At 40.2% G+C, this 17,362-nt stretch overlaps 2 protein-coding genes and 2 non-coding genes across 4 annotated transcripts in view; 1 reads left to right on the forward strand and 3 right to left on the reverse strand.

Annotated features, from left to right (window-relative positions):
* The window catches only part of banp (BTG3 associated nuclear protein), a 38,548-nt gene extending 35,097 nt beyond the window's left edge, over positions 1 to 3,451 (reverse strand). The window contains exons 1-2 of the mRNA XM_069163095.1: positions 3,348 to 3,451; positions 71 to 149 (exon numbers count right to left, since the gene is read on the reverse strand). Of these exons, the coding sequence (XP_069019196.1) occupies positions 71 to 140 (70 nt within the window). The 5' untranslated portion in view covers positions 141 to 149; positions 3,348 to 3,451. The remainder of the gene's footprint in view (positions 1 to 70; positions 150 to 3,347) is intronic.
* A 521-nt stretch (positions 3,452 to 3,972) lies between these two features.
* Positions 3,973 to 4,045, reverse strand: trnar-acg (transfer RNA arginine (anticodon ACG)). Its single transcript has one exon. It is a non-coding gene; the product is annotated as a tRNA-Arg (tRNA).
* A 2,593-nt stretch (positions 4,046 to 6,638) lies between these two features.
* On the reverse strand, positions 6,639 to 6,710 carry trnap-agg (transfer RNA proline (anticodon AGG)). Its single transcript has one exon. It is a non-coding gene; the product is annotated as a tRNA-Pro (tRNA).
* Positions 6,711 to 12,224: 5,514 nt separating this feature from the next.
* ces2b (carboxylesterase 2b) lies at positions 12,225 to 17,360 on the forward strand. Its single transcript, XM_069162378.1, has 13 exons — positions 12,225 to 12,347; positions 14,044 to 14,236; positions 14,323 to 14,464; positions 14,826 to 14,959; positions 15,086 to 15,239; positions 15,375 to 15,479; positions 15,597 to 15,695; positions 15,777 to 15,920; positions 16,021 to 16,098; positions 16,187 to 16,334; positions 16,414 to 16,563; positions 16,670 to 16,742; positions 16,821 to 17,360. Exons 1-13 carry the CDS (start codon positions 12,278 to 12,280, stop codon positions 17,005 to 17,007), a joined length of 1,677 nt encoding a protein of 558 aa, XP_069018479.1. The 5' UTR covers positions 12,225 to 12,277; the 3' UTR covers positions 17,008 to 17,360.
* Positions 17,361 to 17,362: the final 2 nt, after the last annotated feature.

The raw sequence follows: 17,362 nt of genomic DNA on the forward strand, positions 1-17,362 counted from the left end.
ACTGTACACTGATTAGTATATATAGAAAAATAATGCAATATATTGTCATATTTCTGCACAAAAATCTTACCCGTGTGGTCGTCTTGGTTAAAATCCTCCACTGTTATTTGCACAATTTCATCCAACTCTTGTTCAGACATTGTTCCCAGCTGAAAGAAGAAAGCAGGAAAAGATTTATTGACTGACGTGTTTCCAGAATGCACAATATCTACACATCATGTCTGTTGCTGCCTCTGCACTACTGGAGATAATGCACCTACAGTATAACTTGTTAGTAAAACAGATCAAGTCATTTCAAACTCTATTGTGAATTTCTTTTGTTATGCAGTTCAGAGATGTTGAGGGAAGTGTTTATTGTAAGTATGTTACTTCTGACCAAAAATAGCAATGCTTTGTGTCAGGGAATAATATCGAAAGATGTTTTTTCTTTTTTTTCTTTTTATAAATAAAAAATCTTCAATGCCATCTACAGGTACTGAGCTGAGTAGGAAAAAAAAACCTAACTTCGTATGATAACATCAATTTAAAAAACGTGTGTAGACTGCTGTGGCTACAGGAACCTGTCTACACACGATGCATTTCAATGCATGTTTCAGCTGCTCCTTGCAAGTGCATCTGACTGAATCGATAACTTCTATTTTAATCAGTGCAGCTGTCTGTGGGATTTCACTCACATTTTTTACACATAACCACAACTCTGAGGCACCTTTTTAGGCTTCAGGTCTATTTTCTTCTCTTTTACACACACACACACACACACACACACACACACACACACACACACACACACACACACACACACACACACACACTGTGGCAACAGTGCTTGTGTATTGGAGTGCAATATGTGACCACAGAGCAATGCAGTGGCTGAAGAAAATGATAGAGGACTGAAGCAGCAGCTGCAAAGACACTGCTTTCACTGTTACAGTCTGTGTAGTAGAGTGTGAAAAACACTTAAACTGCAGAAGCAGTAAAACCCTTTGAGTGACATGTAAAACTATCCTTGAGCCTCCTGAGATGGTAGTGGCGCAAACAAGCTTTGAAGGTGTACACAAGGATGATCGGGTAATAGGCCCACAATATTATAAACAGTTGTATTCCTTTGAAGGGTGAGTGTATTGGTAGTAAGGAGCCATCACCCTTTGCAGTGCAGAAAAGCAACCATCTGTAGCCAGCTCCTGTTGTGTGCACTTCAAGGTTTATTTATGAGGCACTTTTGTAGTTTATAGTGCAGTTCCAGTGAGAATCTGTACCTCCCGTTTGCTTTTCCCTGGTCTGCATCTCTGAATGATGAATGAATCAATATGTTATGAGTAATATATAATTTCACGACGGAAAAAGAAGAAGAGGACAACCAGCAACAAGACGATGGAAGATGGAAATCATGACTAAGCAATTAAGATGACTGAAGACCCAAACAGAAAACAGGATATTCTGGAGGAACTTTATCCACATTGACGCCAAAAGTCGAAATTCACTTGACCATAAAATATCATTTGAAGTTTCCTTCTGTAGCGAAGATGTTAGACTCCACTTTTATATCCTTTTAAGACCACACACGTTGACTCAAACCCTTCATACTTACATCCACTACTAGTCCGGACTGTGTAACTACATGCACTTTAAATTTTGCATTGCATACCTTTTGTAATGTCAAATATTGCCCAGCCTTTATTCTGAGTGAGATGATTTAGCTGCTGTTCTTATTGTTACTGGTAGCAATGTGTTTTGTTTGCCTGCTTTGTTTATTCCCTTTTTATCAGTATAATGCTGTATATCAGGGGTGTCAAACATACACCCCTGATCCGGCCCGCCAGGGGGTCCAGCTCGGCCCGCCGGATGACTTTGCTAAGTGTGAAAATTACAGAAAGACATAAATTGCATTTCTATGAGAAAATGGAGGTTTATGAGTAGAAACGTTGTTATTTTTTTTTTTTAATCGATCCAGTAATTGCTTCAAAAACAGCGTAAATGGGCTGATGTCTTGAGTTTTTGGTCTTTATGTTTCTAGTTTATTGTAGAAAGACCTTAAAATAGGGGTTTATCATCCAAAAACCTTCACCAATGATTTAAACAAAGAGAAATATTGTCGTTATGTATGCGTTATTATGCTATGATTTTACTGGTCTGGCCCACTTGAGATCAAAGTGGGCAGTATGTGGCCCCTTAACTAAAATGAGTTTGACACCCCTGCTGTAAATGCTTCAATGCTTTTTGTCTGGTCTATAACTAACCTATCCAACTGCATACTGCACAGCTGCTACAGGAAATCTACCTTTATGTCTGGTGTAACATTTGTCTGCACATTGGACTTGTGTTCAGGCCATATATGGTTAGAGAGAGTAGAGATGCCAAATCTAAGACGTTTCTTTTGGTACCGTTTGTGGAAAAGATGCAAGAATAAATGTTTTAACTCCATTGATGGCTCAGAGAGACAGAAGAGTTGAGTGGCAGCTGTGTGTACGAGAACAGGGGGGAAGATGTGATGTGACATGATGCACCAGTCTTTTCCTACGAGTTCACTTTCATGAGAAAACCAGTATAAAATCTCTTAGGTTACTTAAAGCGATTGCAGTGAAAAGCACGTCATTATTAGTCGTGACAAGTACCCTGAAAACTGCTGGGTGTTTTGTAGCTTGAAGGGTGGCATTAGCAACAGTTAGCTCCGGCAGAGTAGCCAGCAATATAACAACAACAACAACAACAACAGCAGTGCAGTAAAGACACAAACGCTTTGTTTACAGTCCTTTACATCCCGAGCAGATACGATCACCACAGTGTTGCTCATTACGTTTAAATCGGTCCTCTTTAGTTGAAGCTACGGCTAGTTAACTGGGAGGAAGAGGGAGGATGAGGAGGAGGAGGGGGGGGGGGGGGGGTCACGATATTTAATATAGAAAAGTGAACGAAGGAAACTATCAAACTTGTACGTTTTTTTTTTTGTTTTTTTTTTTTTTTGTCGGTTATAAATGATGTAACGTGTCCAAGCTTTTGCGTTATTACCGCTTGCAATTTCAAAAGCTTCCCCGGTTTCCAAGTGAACGAACTCTTGCCCGAACGGGAAACACACGTAGCTTGTGGGCTAATTTGTTAGCCGGCGCTACAAATTCGCGTTTCGCGAAGCTGAAAGCGTAAAGAACAAGCTAGCGTCGTAGTTAGCATGCTAGTCGGGGCCTAAACAAAAAAAAAAAAAAAAAAAAAAAAAAAAAAAGGAGGGCCGCAGACACGTTACGGAGGAATCGGTGAATATTGAAGAAACGGCGATTATATGCGATTTTCATTCGGCTTCTTTCCCCCGCTGTTGGCACACGACGCGTGTACCGTGTAAGATTGGGTTATATTACCGTGTGAATGATGAATTCTCGTGTTGTTTGTAGAGATTCCGATAATGGCGTCGTTCCTCGCGAGAGATTGAAGCCCTTGCCCTCGCGCGCTCCTCGAGTGCGAAGGGTTCCCGTATCATTTAGGGGAGCCCCGGCTTTGACAGCAGCGGGGCTGCTGCACGCACACACAAAAAAAAAAACTCTCAAGCAATAGCGTTAACCCTGCAACTGTGCGTATTTTTTGTTTTTATTATTATAACAGGAGAAAATTAAGTGATTTTTTTTTTTTTTTTTGCATCGCTAAATGTTTCGTGTCACGTACAAATTATGGAGTAATTAGAATATGTCAACGTTGTGTAAACTACGGGGGGGATTTCATTACTGGCGTGTACTCTGTCTTTAAAGGGTTATTTGATTATTTAGGGTTAGACGTGGTGATTCAGCCATGAACCCCTCAAACATCTGTTGAGTTGTAACCTGCATAGATTTTTGTCAACAGATTTAGTTGGAAGTCCTAAAAATTTGGAGAGTATTTTCTTGTTCTTGCATATACTATTTGTGAACGTCTGTTACAGGGTTACTGGTGTGACAGGGCGAGGGATGTTGTATTTCATCCAACAAGACTAAAATTGAAAATAAAAATGAACGAGCCAGCCAGGAGTCGAACCTAGAATCTTCTGATCCGTAGTCAGACGCGTTATCCATTGCGCCACTGGCCCGCGCTGCAGATAAAGTATACAAAGTGATTATTTAAAGGTTCATTCTATACGAAGCAGGGTTTAGTGATTTGTCCTTTTCCCTTTGGTTTAAAACCAAAAATTAAGATAAACGTTAGAATACAAACAAACATGTACGTGATTCAATTACAGAATTAGAAAAACTCGCTTGGAAGAAGCTGGGTTTATGTAAGTCTTTCATGTTAGTACTGATAAGTCTCTGTTGTCTTTACTCCAGCGACATGTGGCTATTATTGAGTCTTATTAAAAACTATATGGAAGATGTAAACTTCGTATTAATTTACCAATGGCTCCCTGCCACCGAGGCCATTCGTGTTAATGACAGCCAATTACGTTTCTTATTTTATTACTTTTTAGTTAACTAATGCCATACCTTATTCACGTGAAACTTTTTTTTCATGTTCCCCTTTAATTCTGTAATTGTTTCGTACGTTTTAGTTAATGTATTAGTTTATAGTAGTTCATTTGTATTTATTTATTTGTATCTAAACTAATATGTAGAGATAAATAACAACAGTCATTATATTTGTCACAGATTTGTATGACAATTTTAATGTATAGTACAAGTACATACGGTTCCAAGTATTAACTTTACGTACCATTGTATATTACTTTTGAAACAATATCATCATATTGATCATATTCATATCATTATGATATGAATATCGTCTTATCACATATGATCATGTCGTGATAATTTGTACAATAGTCATAATGTGAAAATAACGAGGGAGCAACGAGCGGGATTCGATATTACAACCTCATTCATTATTCGTGATTTACGCGCATACTTCGAGGTTATTCTTGGTCGTGACAGCCAATCGAGTCTCCGTCTACTACAGAAAATGCGGTTGCCGCCAGCTATTAGCAAAATACATTTGACCGTCAGGATTGCTTCACCTCTTAGCAACATTTTTAAAATAAGTCAACTATATCTATCAATACAAATACATTGGCAAATATATACACTCATAGATGGAGGTGATATATTTTGATAAATAACCTGTGGCCTGTGGTTCAGTGACGTCAATGGCTAGGTAGCTACCTCCCAGCAGGTTATAACATTACAACTTGCTTTCTGATTGCGATTTTGCAACTTGCCATTCATATTTTGTTGATACGAAGTCAAATTATCATGAACATATCTGACAAACGTACCTGATTATTAATAACATGAGGTTGTTAAGTCATAAGTAAATTTGCCATAAATGAGTAGCTAAGTTAACAGACTAAAAGAACTTTAAAACAGAAGGTGGCCCGCTCCAGTCCAGGTCCACTTGCGCTCATTCACGACTTGAATTATTTGAAAAGTCGTCTTTCTCCCAGTTGGGACATAAACTATGTAGTAATGGTTGATATGTATGTATATATAGTATTTTAATATGAATGGCGGGTATAGTATTTGTGATACCATGTATTCCTCCCTTATAATGCTTTACTTCTGACTCAGTGACCCAAAGCCAGAGCCCACTCAGCTTTGACAAGTGCTTCACCATATCTTCCACATGCCTGCGCCTATGTCTCTAAAAGGACCCCTACGCTGTGGAAGACGTCCTGCCTTGTTTCCGGTGCCAAAGATGCTGTGCCCAAGTCGCTCCATGGACTACAGACCGGTGGCACTGACCTCCCACGTCATGAAGATCCTGGAGAAACAGAAAGCTCTGGCCCACGGTCGAGCCACTCTTGCATTCCCTTAAAGTTCCCTACCAGCTCCGATTGATAGTTGAAGCTGCCATCATTTACCTACGTCCACATGAACAAGCCAGTGAGCTCTGTGAGGGTCACGTTTTTTTTACTTCTCCATTGTTTCCAACACAATCCAGCCAGCTCTGCTGGTTGAAACACTGACACAATACAGGTGGATGCCCCTTTATGTCATGGATTGACTTGAATTGACCTGGATTAACTACCTGACTGGCAGGCCACAAGATGTGTGCTTGCAGCACTGTGTGTCAGACAACCAGCTGTCTGTGGTCCCTCATCACCAGTGACATCTCCTGCTAACAGCTCCCTGTTCACTCAATCCAAGCCAGCTCTTTCTGCTGGAGCAAAAAGTGGTGAGTTGTTGGCTGCACTCTCAATAGAATTAATAGTAATTATCTTCCATTGTCTGTTGGACCTGACAGTATTGAGGGTTATGGAGCCGTGCTGGACTTGGCAGAGTTTTTGGCTGGTCTCAGACACCGCTGTCTTCCCTTAACTGGAGAAGAGTGGACCCTGATCATCAATCACCCTGTGGCAGATGTTTTGGGGAGTATAAGAAGAAGACAATTTACCCACCTCGTCACCAAGCCACCCTAAAACAGAGACAATTCAGTGCCTCTAAGAAGGTTGTTGCACCAGCTGTGGAGAGCACCAGAAGGTATGTTAAATTAAGGAAAGCGTTGATTATCATTTTTAAAGGACCAGCGTGCAGGACTTTGGGCTATCTATCGACAGAAATTTATTAGATTAAGTGAAAGCACGATCCTAATTTCTGAAAGTTTGAGTAAATTTTGAAAACCCAGTCCAAAGAGATGGAAGTGTTAATTGTAACACAATATTTGAAGATGTGTGAGCCCCTTAAAAACTAACAGGGCTCGTCCGGGATTTGAACCCGGGACCTCTCGCACCCTAAGCGAGAATCATACCCCTAGACCAACGAGCCACGCACAGAACCGTCCATATCTGTCATCTTGTTCTGTCAAGACCTGTAATTGAAGTGTTCAATTTGGTTGTGTAGTGACTTGGGGTTCTACATTTCATCTAGACGAACAGTGCCCTCTAGTGTTGTAAATTAAATGTTCACATTGTTGTGCATTACGTGCGAGACTGAACCCTAAAAAGTTCTGCCTCACAGACGTCCCTTAAATTTACTCAACAAAAAAGCCAGAAAAAGGAACCACCCCAGCATCCAAATAATCTCTTAGATGTTGCACCTTTGGATATTCTTTTCCCTGGCGGTCATATTTTGAAAGACATGCAGTCTCTGATTGGGTTTAGGTCACTCTGTATGCTCTATGTTGGCCCTTCCAGTTATGTAGAGTAAGCAGGGCTGCTGCAATAAAACCTAACAGTCCAAACTCTGCTTTAATAAGCCCCTGAGGCACAAGCAAGACAAAATTGTTGGTATTCTGGTGGTGATTGTTTGAGCCACCCTTCAAGGTTTTTCAATGCCTCGCTCCAAAATGGCAATACCATGGGACAATCCCACAGATATCCCACACACATATATCAGATTTGGTTTGTGATAGAAATTGTGGTGCTGATCAACTCTCGTGAAAAAAAAAGCCTCTAAAGACTGTCTTGTGTCTTTAGCAAAGAAATACTCGATTGATGAGAGATAGAATAACAAGTACGGTCCTCTTTAACCACATGTTAAAAACCTCTATAAAGTGTTCTCCCCTCTAGATAAACAATATGTTTCACCTTCATCCTTGAAACCTGGTTAATGTGCGAACACGTGAGCACAGTCTTCACATTTAGGAGTATTTGCCCTTTGGCCGAGTTGCTCATATCTTTGTCTCTGGGCTATTTATGGCGACCGACAGTACAGGAGGTCATAGTGATCACATAAAGATCCCTTTCACTCACAGAGCTACAGAAACCTAATAATAAAGGTTTAACCTTAACTTCGTTCAAACCTCTTTGTATTTTTAAGGCACAATTCCCAACTCAGTACATTCCCCCTGGGATTTGAATCCTTACAACAGTAACATGGGAGCTACCTCAGCCCGAGCTCAGTGAGGTAGACAAAGAGGAGGCTGTCCAGGATTTAAACAGATTTCAACCATACTTCAATTTAAAGACAAACCCAGCACAGATGAATCTGTCGTCAGTACATCAGTGGTGGTTGCAGTCTTGGACGTACATGAAGTGAAGGCAAAACAAAGAGGAAAACCAAGTTTAAAGGGCAAATTGTATTATAGAAAAGAGCAATCAATCAAAAATAATCAAACAGAGAGATTTTAAGTGATTTAAAGTTATTTTTCAAGTGGCCACCTTTTTGTGTGCAGTCTATGTGTGCAACCTGCTCATTTATCTTGAACACTCACAGTTCCCTGTGTCTGTGTGGCTCATGGGTGACAGTGCAAACCCGATTTACAGCACTTTTATCTGATAAACAATAATGGCATAACGAAAGCCGGAGATACAGGGTGAGCACACTGAGCCTAAATATGGTCAGACACATCCAGTAGAAATCCCCTTACTTAATCGTAGTGCCTTTCAGTCAGTGTTTACTCTGATCAGAAACCAATTTCTTACAGTTATTCCCTGTTAAAGGGGAGTTTTGCTATAAAATAAATAATAAAAGAAGTTTACGTTTACGATGATGACTGTTTATCTTATAACTTGAAGTCTGATGAATATTTTATTGCACTTCTTGAGATGATTAGAAACAGACAATAAAGTTGGCCAGGTGTTTTAAATGAAGTCATGAAGGCAATCATGATGTATTAATAATTATCCCTTTACAATCACTGCCCTTGGTGATATGATCTGTATTTGGATTAAAAAAAAAATGCAAGTGAGACATTTCTGTTCATGCAGCAGAAGATGCTGGAAATCTGAGCAAAGCCAGTATTTGTCACTCCGTTAGAAGGTATATTTGGCTTCCAAACGATATACTTACTTCTTTATTATCTTCCCACAGAAGTATGTGCAACAGTAAGGAGGAATTTTACCAAATCGCAGTCACAATGAATTACAGATTATGTGTGTGTGTGTATTTGTGTGCGCACACACATACACGGAGAGAGAGAGAGGTTTGTAATGTTCATGGTGAATAATATGAGATACATTAACTTTCTCTACATACTGTTAAGGCATTAATGTGTACAACTGGATAATTTGAATCAATAACTCAATGAATTGTAGAATTATGACAGTTTTAGTTAAGATCTGTGGCCGGTAAATGTTTATTTTTAGGATACTAAGCACTCAGTCAGTCCACTACTGTCTGCCACACCTGTTGAGCTCCTTAATTAAATCAGCATTGTTCTTTTTCACATATTGTCCTTTTCCTCCTCTTGTGTTTCCATTTAGAGCCGTTTCTCACTGGGATTTAAGCATGTGACAGGCATCTCCTCCATTTCACATCAGTGAATCTGTGATCGTGGTCTTTTGAAGACATGCGCATTTATCGGGATTAATTACACCTGGTTTGAACTAGCCCCACCTGATCAACCAGGTTTGGCAATTCCCGTGCCACCTGAGAATCGAGGTGATTGTTGGTGGTGACAGTCAATCAGGTCTCAGAAACCTTTAAACCAGGTTAAACCAGGTGTGTGTGCGCGGCCAATCAGCGCTCGTACTGCAGCCTAGAATTGACCAATCAGTGTCACCGAATGAATTTGAGGGCGTACCTGGAGAAATTGCGATGGCCGGCAACTATCGAAAAGACGAAACGACTTGATTATTCCTTCTCTTCTTACCAACATTTCAAAAGTAAGTAAATCCTTTATTACTAATGCTGGTACAAATAAATCGCCTTATATACATCAACTTTTTTTTGAATGAAAAGCCGCGATTTTGTGTGGTAAGGACAGCTAGCTATCTGTCCAGTCAGGTTATAACCATAGGGTTACAACATTATAGCCAGTGATTTAGAGGGACTTTCTACTAATTTTATGTTGATATCTAATTAAATTAACGTTAAATTATCTGAAAAACTAACCTGCCTAGTAATGACATTGGCGATCATGACATTGATGTGTAATATTGATTGATATGTATTTACATATGTCATAAATGGTTCTGTTTGTGATGGCCCACATTATTGTTTATTTACCTCTGACTCATTCTGATTCTGGGATGTGATCTGTAAAACCCAGGTCATGATTAGATTAGATTAGATTTAGATTTAGACTTTTATTTATACCATAGTGGGGAAATTCAGTTGTCACAGCAGCATAGAAAAAAACACAAAAAAAAGGTGCACACAATATGAAAAAAAAATTACAAATATGTATACATAAAATAAGATAGATAGATAGATAGATAGATAGATAGATAGATAGATAGATAGATAGGGGGGTTTGAAACATGATAACTGTTGGATTATTGTACATGTTTTGCTGTGGGTAGCTGATATGTAGTTCTCTAAAGGTAGCATTTCAAGGTGATCATAATTGAATATAACTAGTAATAATATTATGATATAATTTTCATCGTCCCGTGCTGTCTTAACTTCATCTGTTTTAAACTTTTTTTACATTTTCATTTATTTTTTCATCCAGATGGAACCTCACTTTAGGAGACGTGCTGATGGCAGTCTTAACCTCACTGACACCATTGAAGCAACAAATGTGAGGAAAAATAACAAAGGGAAGCCGTGGATGCCACCGCTGTCCCCGGAGGGAGTGCTGGACAAGGCTAGAAAAGCTTTGATTCAGCAGAATGGGGATCCAAAGAACAGGAAACACCTTCTGGGTTTCTTTGAAATCCAGTTTGGTATGTTTCGCAGGCAAACATTCAAGTGGGTGGCTGAAAATGCCCTGGGATATGCTGCTTACCTGGTGGCAGCTATGAACAGGGATCCTACAGGAGGCAGCGAAGACTCCCGAGACCATGCCCACAACAAACAGTGCTTCGAGGGGTATATTGAGCTCTTTTACTTCTGGAAGAATTGCTGTTGCCATGAAGGAAGAGCAAAATACCGGGAGAACTCCCCAGCAGGCTGCCACCTCTCGGCACACTGCTACCACCGAGCAGAGCTCCACCGCCTCTCTCTGCTCCTTATTGGTCGGAAGTTGCCAAACCGCAACAGCCTAACCAAGACTGTGAAAAGGCTTCTTTCCCCCCTGAAAGTCAAACCTTGTAAGCAAATATTTATTTGTATCATACAAATTTAATGTTGTTGCATATAATTGTATTATACAATACTGTTCAATACTCATGATAGTTATCTGTTGTCTTGCTTTTTGTTTTTTTAGCTTTGACACAGGCACGCACACATCCCTCACCCACCCTCGTGCGCTCGTCTGTGTCCACTGAGCTTTCATTTCGTTAATACATCAGCGAGGGCTGGGAAACACTGCCGGGGAGGCAAAGCTGGGACGGCTCAAGGGCAGACAGCATCCTCAAGCAAGTGCTCAGGGTCCACCACCACTACTTCAGGGACTTCCTGGCTTTGTAGTTGCACCACCCGTCTCTCTACCTTTGATCTTGCCATCTGCACAGCTTCCTGAAACCTCATACGTGATGGCTACCCCTGGAACACCTCAAGTGTTGTTCCTCCGTGTTGCTATACCTTCAGCTCAGTCCACATCATCATCATCATCCAGTCAGTCAGTTCTCTACAGCACCCAACTATACAAGAAGAGAAAGCAGGAGAGGGAGCTTGTTACCAGGAAGTACACAAAGAAGACAGATGTAATCCTTTGCAGAAGGTGCAGAAAAGAGAGGAAGCCACCGTCTCACCTGCAATATTTTGGTAATAGGTACTGTGAGGAGTCTGAGACTCAAACGTATGGTGAATGGAGGGCTGTGGTGGAGAAGCGAGGGTACAGGAAAAAAAAGACAGGAAATGACAACCCCCCATCCTCTTAAAATTTGTTATTATGTTTTTGAGATGAGTGAGTGTTGGGCTACAAGCATTGTTTATTACTGTTCAAAATACTCACTCAGCCAGCACTTTAAATATTTGTATGACAATGTGAATGTACAGTGCAAGTAAATAGGTTTTTGGGTACAAACCTTATGTATCAGTGTTTATTAGGGTTAGAAACATCTTTATTATACATCCACATAGCAGTTTGGATATTTGTGGGACAATATAAATGTACAGTATCCATACTGTGATCATACCAAGTTAGTAATAAACGGGATTTGATTACGCACATTCTCCCCCAACGAATGTGTGCAAACAAGACAGGTGTATTTTTAGGACATTGCTCATACCTTCACGTCATCTGTTGAGCGCCGTCCTTTAAACCAGGATGCACTGACTGGGCTGGGTAAAACCTGGCTTTTCTCTGGTGTCCTGGATATCTTAATTCTGCGTTAGTGAAACAGGCCCCGGGACAAGGGTGCTAAAAGATTGCCTGTTCTCGAGCACCTGTTGTGACGTGCAGATTCACGTCACTTGTTGAAGCTGTTGCGAGAGGGTGCGGCACTATCTCGGTCAATGTCAAAGCTTCAGATGCAGCGACCTTTTCTCCCCATGGCTCTTCCTCCCTTTGCAGAGTCTAGCAGAGTTTCGTAACACACACACACACACACACCAGGACCACCATGAATTTCTGTGCAAAGCAAGCGCTCTGCTTTCTACTTTTATTTCTCGGCATTGCTGCAGACCTGAATGGTAAGATTCACAGAACTAACCGACACATTTTGTGTTCGACATTAGATCTGACTGCACTGTTAATCTGAATAGCATACTTCAGATGTATCTTTTAATGTGTCTCGAATAGTAATTCATACGGTTTACTGGATGTTGTGCAATCTCTTCCTGGTACCGCTTACCCTACATAGACTGCTCATTGTTGCCTCAAAGTATCAGATAGCAAAAATCCGAGCAGAGTGTTTTATTTACTCAAACTTGTGTTTTGCTCACTTCATGCTGACAGAATAGCCAGAGTATGGAAATTGCTGTGGGTGTATATAAACAAATACTATACTCAGTTTCACCTGGTTGAAAACAGAGATACGATACAACAACAGAATTTAAACGATGTTGAGAGCAAGCAGTTTGTGTAACATCCAGCAGGCGATAAAGTAAATTAGCACACTCCTTTTAAGATAAAATGGCACTACATAGGTCTATATGTAAATATCCTCCACTGCATTGGCGCACCAATCTGAACCAGGGTCTTATCTAACCGGACCAGCACAGAGCCAAGTTTAATGGGTGAAAAGTGGCGTGTGGTGTCCAATACAAACTTGATCCACCCAACTGCCTGCACCAGTAATGTATCGAATTAAAAATTCAAAAAAAATCACAGACATTATAATGTCCTAAAACCCAAGTTGACGTCTTTTTGTTATACTGGCGTTCACAAAACCTGAAAATATAAAATTCCTCAAGTCCTCACACTTGAAAAGAATAAACCAGCATATGTTTGTCAGTAGCCCCTTTTATATATTACTTGCTTGATTGAATCAATGAATAACATTGATGAACTTTCTGTTGATCAACTAACTGATTAATGAACCAGTTGCTTATATGCATTTGAGTTGGTTAAACAAGCAACATGGCAAACACTGGAGACAGGAGACATGTCTTTGATTTATTTATGTATTTGACAGGAAGTGTACTCAATGGTCAACAGGAAAATGAGTTATCCTATCATTTTCATCTGTGGTCTATGTCCGGTTCTTAAAATGGCAACCTAACATTAGAATAAATTGAGTTTTCACAATCAAAACATAAAGACTCCAGCCAGACCAATACTGGATGGTTGGGGCCGTGACTGCTATTAAGAAGGAAAAAAATAGATATAGATCGATAGATAGATGGATATCGACAAAATAGGGTTATCAAACACTTGTGACAGACGTGTGTAATTGAAGAAGAATATTTTACAATTTAATGATAAACTTTATTGTTTGACATCAAAAACTTCACTGGGAATGTAATGATTATAATTAACCATAAATATATATTTTTTTTAAACCACAAATAAATACATTTCTGAATTCCCTCAAGCATCTTTTTCTGCATTGTGTTCTGTTAAAAAAAAGTTTAAAGACAATGTGTACGCCGATTCAAATATATGTGATAATGGCCAACTGATAAATTAGTCAGACTAAATACCCAAACCAGTCCAATGCACATCCACCAAACGAACGATTTAACTTGGCTGAATACATGACTCATTATTAAATTTAAAGTTATGATACTAACACTTGTCCACTTTTTTAGCTGCACATGTGTATCTATATAAACATAAGATTTAAACAACTGTTGCAGATTTAAAGCTAGTATGTTTGAAAAAGTATTTTTCCATGGGAAAGTGTTACATTATGATTCTGACTGACTTCCTTTAATATCCTGACAGCCCCTGAAGTCCAAACAGAGCTCGGCAGCCTGAGAGGTACATTTTTGACTGTAAAGGGGAAGGAAGATGGAGTTTATGCCTACCTGGGTATCCCATTTGCCAAGCCACCCCTCGGCCCCTCCTTGAGACTGGCTGCACCTCAGCCGGTAGAAGGATGGGAAGGAGTGAAAGACGCAACCCAGCAGCCATTCATGTAAGACGTGTGCGCTCCAGTTTTTGCTCCTAAACTTGAAGCAATTCTGCCCAATACTTATTGATCTGAAAATGTCTCTATTTTAGGTGCATTCAGAGTAAACCAATGGTTTCCCTGATGCTTGAAAAACTTGGTAACATAACTATGGAAATCCCGGACGTTTCAGAAGACTGCCTTTACCTCAACATTTACACTCCTGCGAACAGAGCTCACGATGCCAAGCTCCCAGTAAGAACCCTTTACTGCAGGCTTTGAGTGATGCTGCTCGGCTACTGAGATTCAGCTCTGGAAAAGTTTGGATAGTGTTATAGCATCTGTTTTTTGTAATGCTTTTAAATAATTCATAATGGCGCATATGAATAATGATGCCCATATTTAGAACCGGATGGTAATGGTCTTACCTCTAATCCCAACCTGACGTCTTGTTTTTGTATCGGTCAGTTTGTTTAACGAAGTCTTTGTTTAGTTTAATGTAACTTGACTGAGACTCTTTTGTGTTGAAATTAGTAGGAATAAAAAAAAAAAAAAAAAAAAAAAAAAAGTCATTTATACTGTAGAGAAATGATTGAGGACTTTTTTTCTTTGCCAGGTCATGGTTTGGATCCATGGTGGAGGCTTTGTTTTGGGGTCTGCTTCAATGTTTGATGGCTCTGCGATGGCTGCTTACCAGGATGTGGTTGTGGTTGTGATCCAGTATCGCTTGGGAGCTCTGGGATTTCTCAGGTAAATAGACTCGCGACTAACGACAGTTAGAGAATACTGTCACTATGTTCTACTACTTTTGATCTGATCTCTGCCACATGTGAACAGCTGGTGTGAACATAGACTGTAACTCTATGTTCTGTCTAGCACTGGAGATGAGCACATGTCTGGGAACTTTGGCATGCTGGACCAGGTACAAGCCCTGAGGTGGGTCAAGCAGCACATTCACAACTTTGGAGGAGATCCAGATTTAGTGACCATATTTGGGGAGTCTGCTGGTGGAGTGAGTGTATGCCTCCTGGTAAGGATCACTCTGCATATAAATTGCTTCAAATAAACTGTATGCAAATGTTGTACTTGTGCCTTTGCAAGGTTACATCTGTCCACATAACCTTTTTTTTTTTTTTTTCATCTTTTCTGTGACTTGAATGAACAGCTTCTCTCACCATTGTCTGATGGCCTGTTCCACCATGCCATCGCTGAGAGTGGGACAGCTTCAATGGACATACTTATGGATGACAATCCTGTACCAGCGATGCAGGTTAATTATCAAACTGCTTCTTTCTGTGTGTCTTAACATTCTTCAATGCACAGCACTGAGAGCATCACATCATATGTTTCTAAATTGTTTGGAGTTATCCTTCACGTCTGTCCTCAGATGGTTGCAAATGTATCTGGGTGTAGCCACGAAAGCACAGAGAAGATCAGTGATTGCTTTAGAAACCTTGGTCTTGATACTATTTTGGATCTTACAGAGGTGAGATACAGTGTGCAAAAGTCCCTTTATATTTGGCTGTTTTTATGCTGTCTCAACATTTCTACATTTTATTCCCTCCAGAATGTACAACTGAGATATCCTTTAAATGTGGATGGACACTTCCTGAAAAAAACTGTGAATGAGCTGTTAAGTAATCATGAACTCCTCACTGTACCATTCATGACTGGCGTTAATAATGATGAAGGAGGATGGTTACTTCCTAATGTAAGTGCTTAACTGATCTCCAGATGAGCCCGTCAAAACTTTGTATTGTTTTGCTTCTGTGCATATATGAAATGTTAACCGCAGTTGGGTCCTACTTTAGTTCCTTGCTCCTCAAAACTGGACTGAGGGAATGGATCGGGAGCAGATTGTGAACATACTGTCTGTGTTCTATCCGGATGTAAGACAGACACCACCTGATATTACAATATTACTATTCTTCAACATGCTCAAGCTTCTTTGACATATGTGTTGTTGATTTTCTCCAGCCTAAAGATGCATTCTTCAAAGATTTGTTGATGGATGAATATGTTGGATCTGGTGAGGACCGTGTGAAAAACAGAGATGCATTCATTGAGATTATTGGAGATCTGCTCTTCAACACTCCAGCCGTCCAAGCTTCTAATTCTCACAGAGGTAGTTGTTATAAAAGTCAAATGTTATTGACTGTCACACACTTTCTTAAACAACTGTCACACCCATTGTCTACTTCTAGATGCAGGTGCTGCTGTATACCTGTATGAGTACCAGCATGCTCCCAAAATGCTGCAGGAGCAAAGGCCCAGCTTTGTCAAGAGTGACCATGGAGATGAGGTCTTAATGGTGTTTGGATTTTGCTTCACGACTACACATGTCAAAATAGGTGGTAAGTGCCACATACAAATTCTTGTTTCCATACACCACCAGATATCTGGCTTGCCTTTGTGTTTTTCTAGAGAGCAAAATATTTCAATAGATTATCGCCATTTTAGATCCATGCCCCGAAGAGGAGGAACAGTTGAGCCGAATAATGATGAACTACTGGGGCAACTTTGCTCGCACAGGGTAGGAATGACAACTTATTTGAAGTTATAGTCACACAAAACACAAAGTTGCTCATAACTTTTGTGTGTGTGTGTGTAGGTCTCCTAATGGGAAAGGCCTCGCCCACTGGCCAAAGTATGGAGCAGAAGAAGAGTACCTGGCAATCGGTTTAAAGGAGCAGGTAACTGGTCAGTACCTGAAGAAGGACCGGGTTGTGTTCCTGACCCAGACCTTCCCGGAGAAGCTCAAGCAACACATTGAAAAAATGGAGCACGGCGAGCTGTAGACCAGTCACATCTCTTCCCTCCATTCCAACAGAGTGTCAGCCAAATGTGTGGTTCAAAACTGGGAAAATACAAACACACTGGATAGTAGTATGAAAGGGTTAACACTGGTAATCGGGGGTTTTGATGGGTCCAGCATTTTGGTATGAAAGGGGAACATGTGGTACTTAAGATAATTGTTTCTACTATAATATGTAATATAAGGCGATTGTGTAAAACATTACAAATTTTATTACATTTCAATCAAAATTGAAGATGAGAAAGGAGATCATCCTTTCTGATGATGGGTGAGAACAGCGGCCTTGTGTTACTGTGTGAAACACAAGCTGTTGTAAAAATAAACAGATGTGACAAAGA

This window comes from Embiotoca jacksoni, unplaced genomic scaffold (assembly GCF_022577435.1).
Source record: "Embiotoca jacksoni isolate LCO1_2020_lvr unplaced genomic scaffold, fEmbJac1.0.p SCAF_3, whole genome shotgun sequence".
Lineage (NCBI taxonomy): Eukaryota > Metazoa > Chordata > Actinopteri > Embiotocidae > Embiotoca > Embiotoca jacksoni.

Coding starts and splice junctions, on each gene's coding strand:
- ces2b (XM_069162378.1), top strand. CDS start 12,278: ATGAATTTCTGTGCAAAGCAAGCGCTCTGCTTTCTACTTTTATTTCTC. Junction 15,480..15,596: donor ATCCTGTACCAGCGATGCAG/GTTAATTATCAA, acceptor GTCTGTCCTCAG/ATGGTTGCAAATGTATCTGG. Junction 16,335..16,413: donor AGCTTCTAATTCTCACAGAG/GTAGTTGTTATA, acceptor GTCTACTTCTAG/ATGCAGGTGCTGCTGTATAC.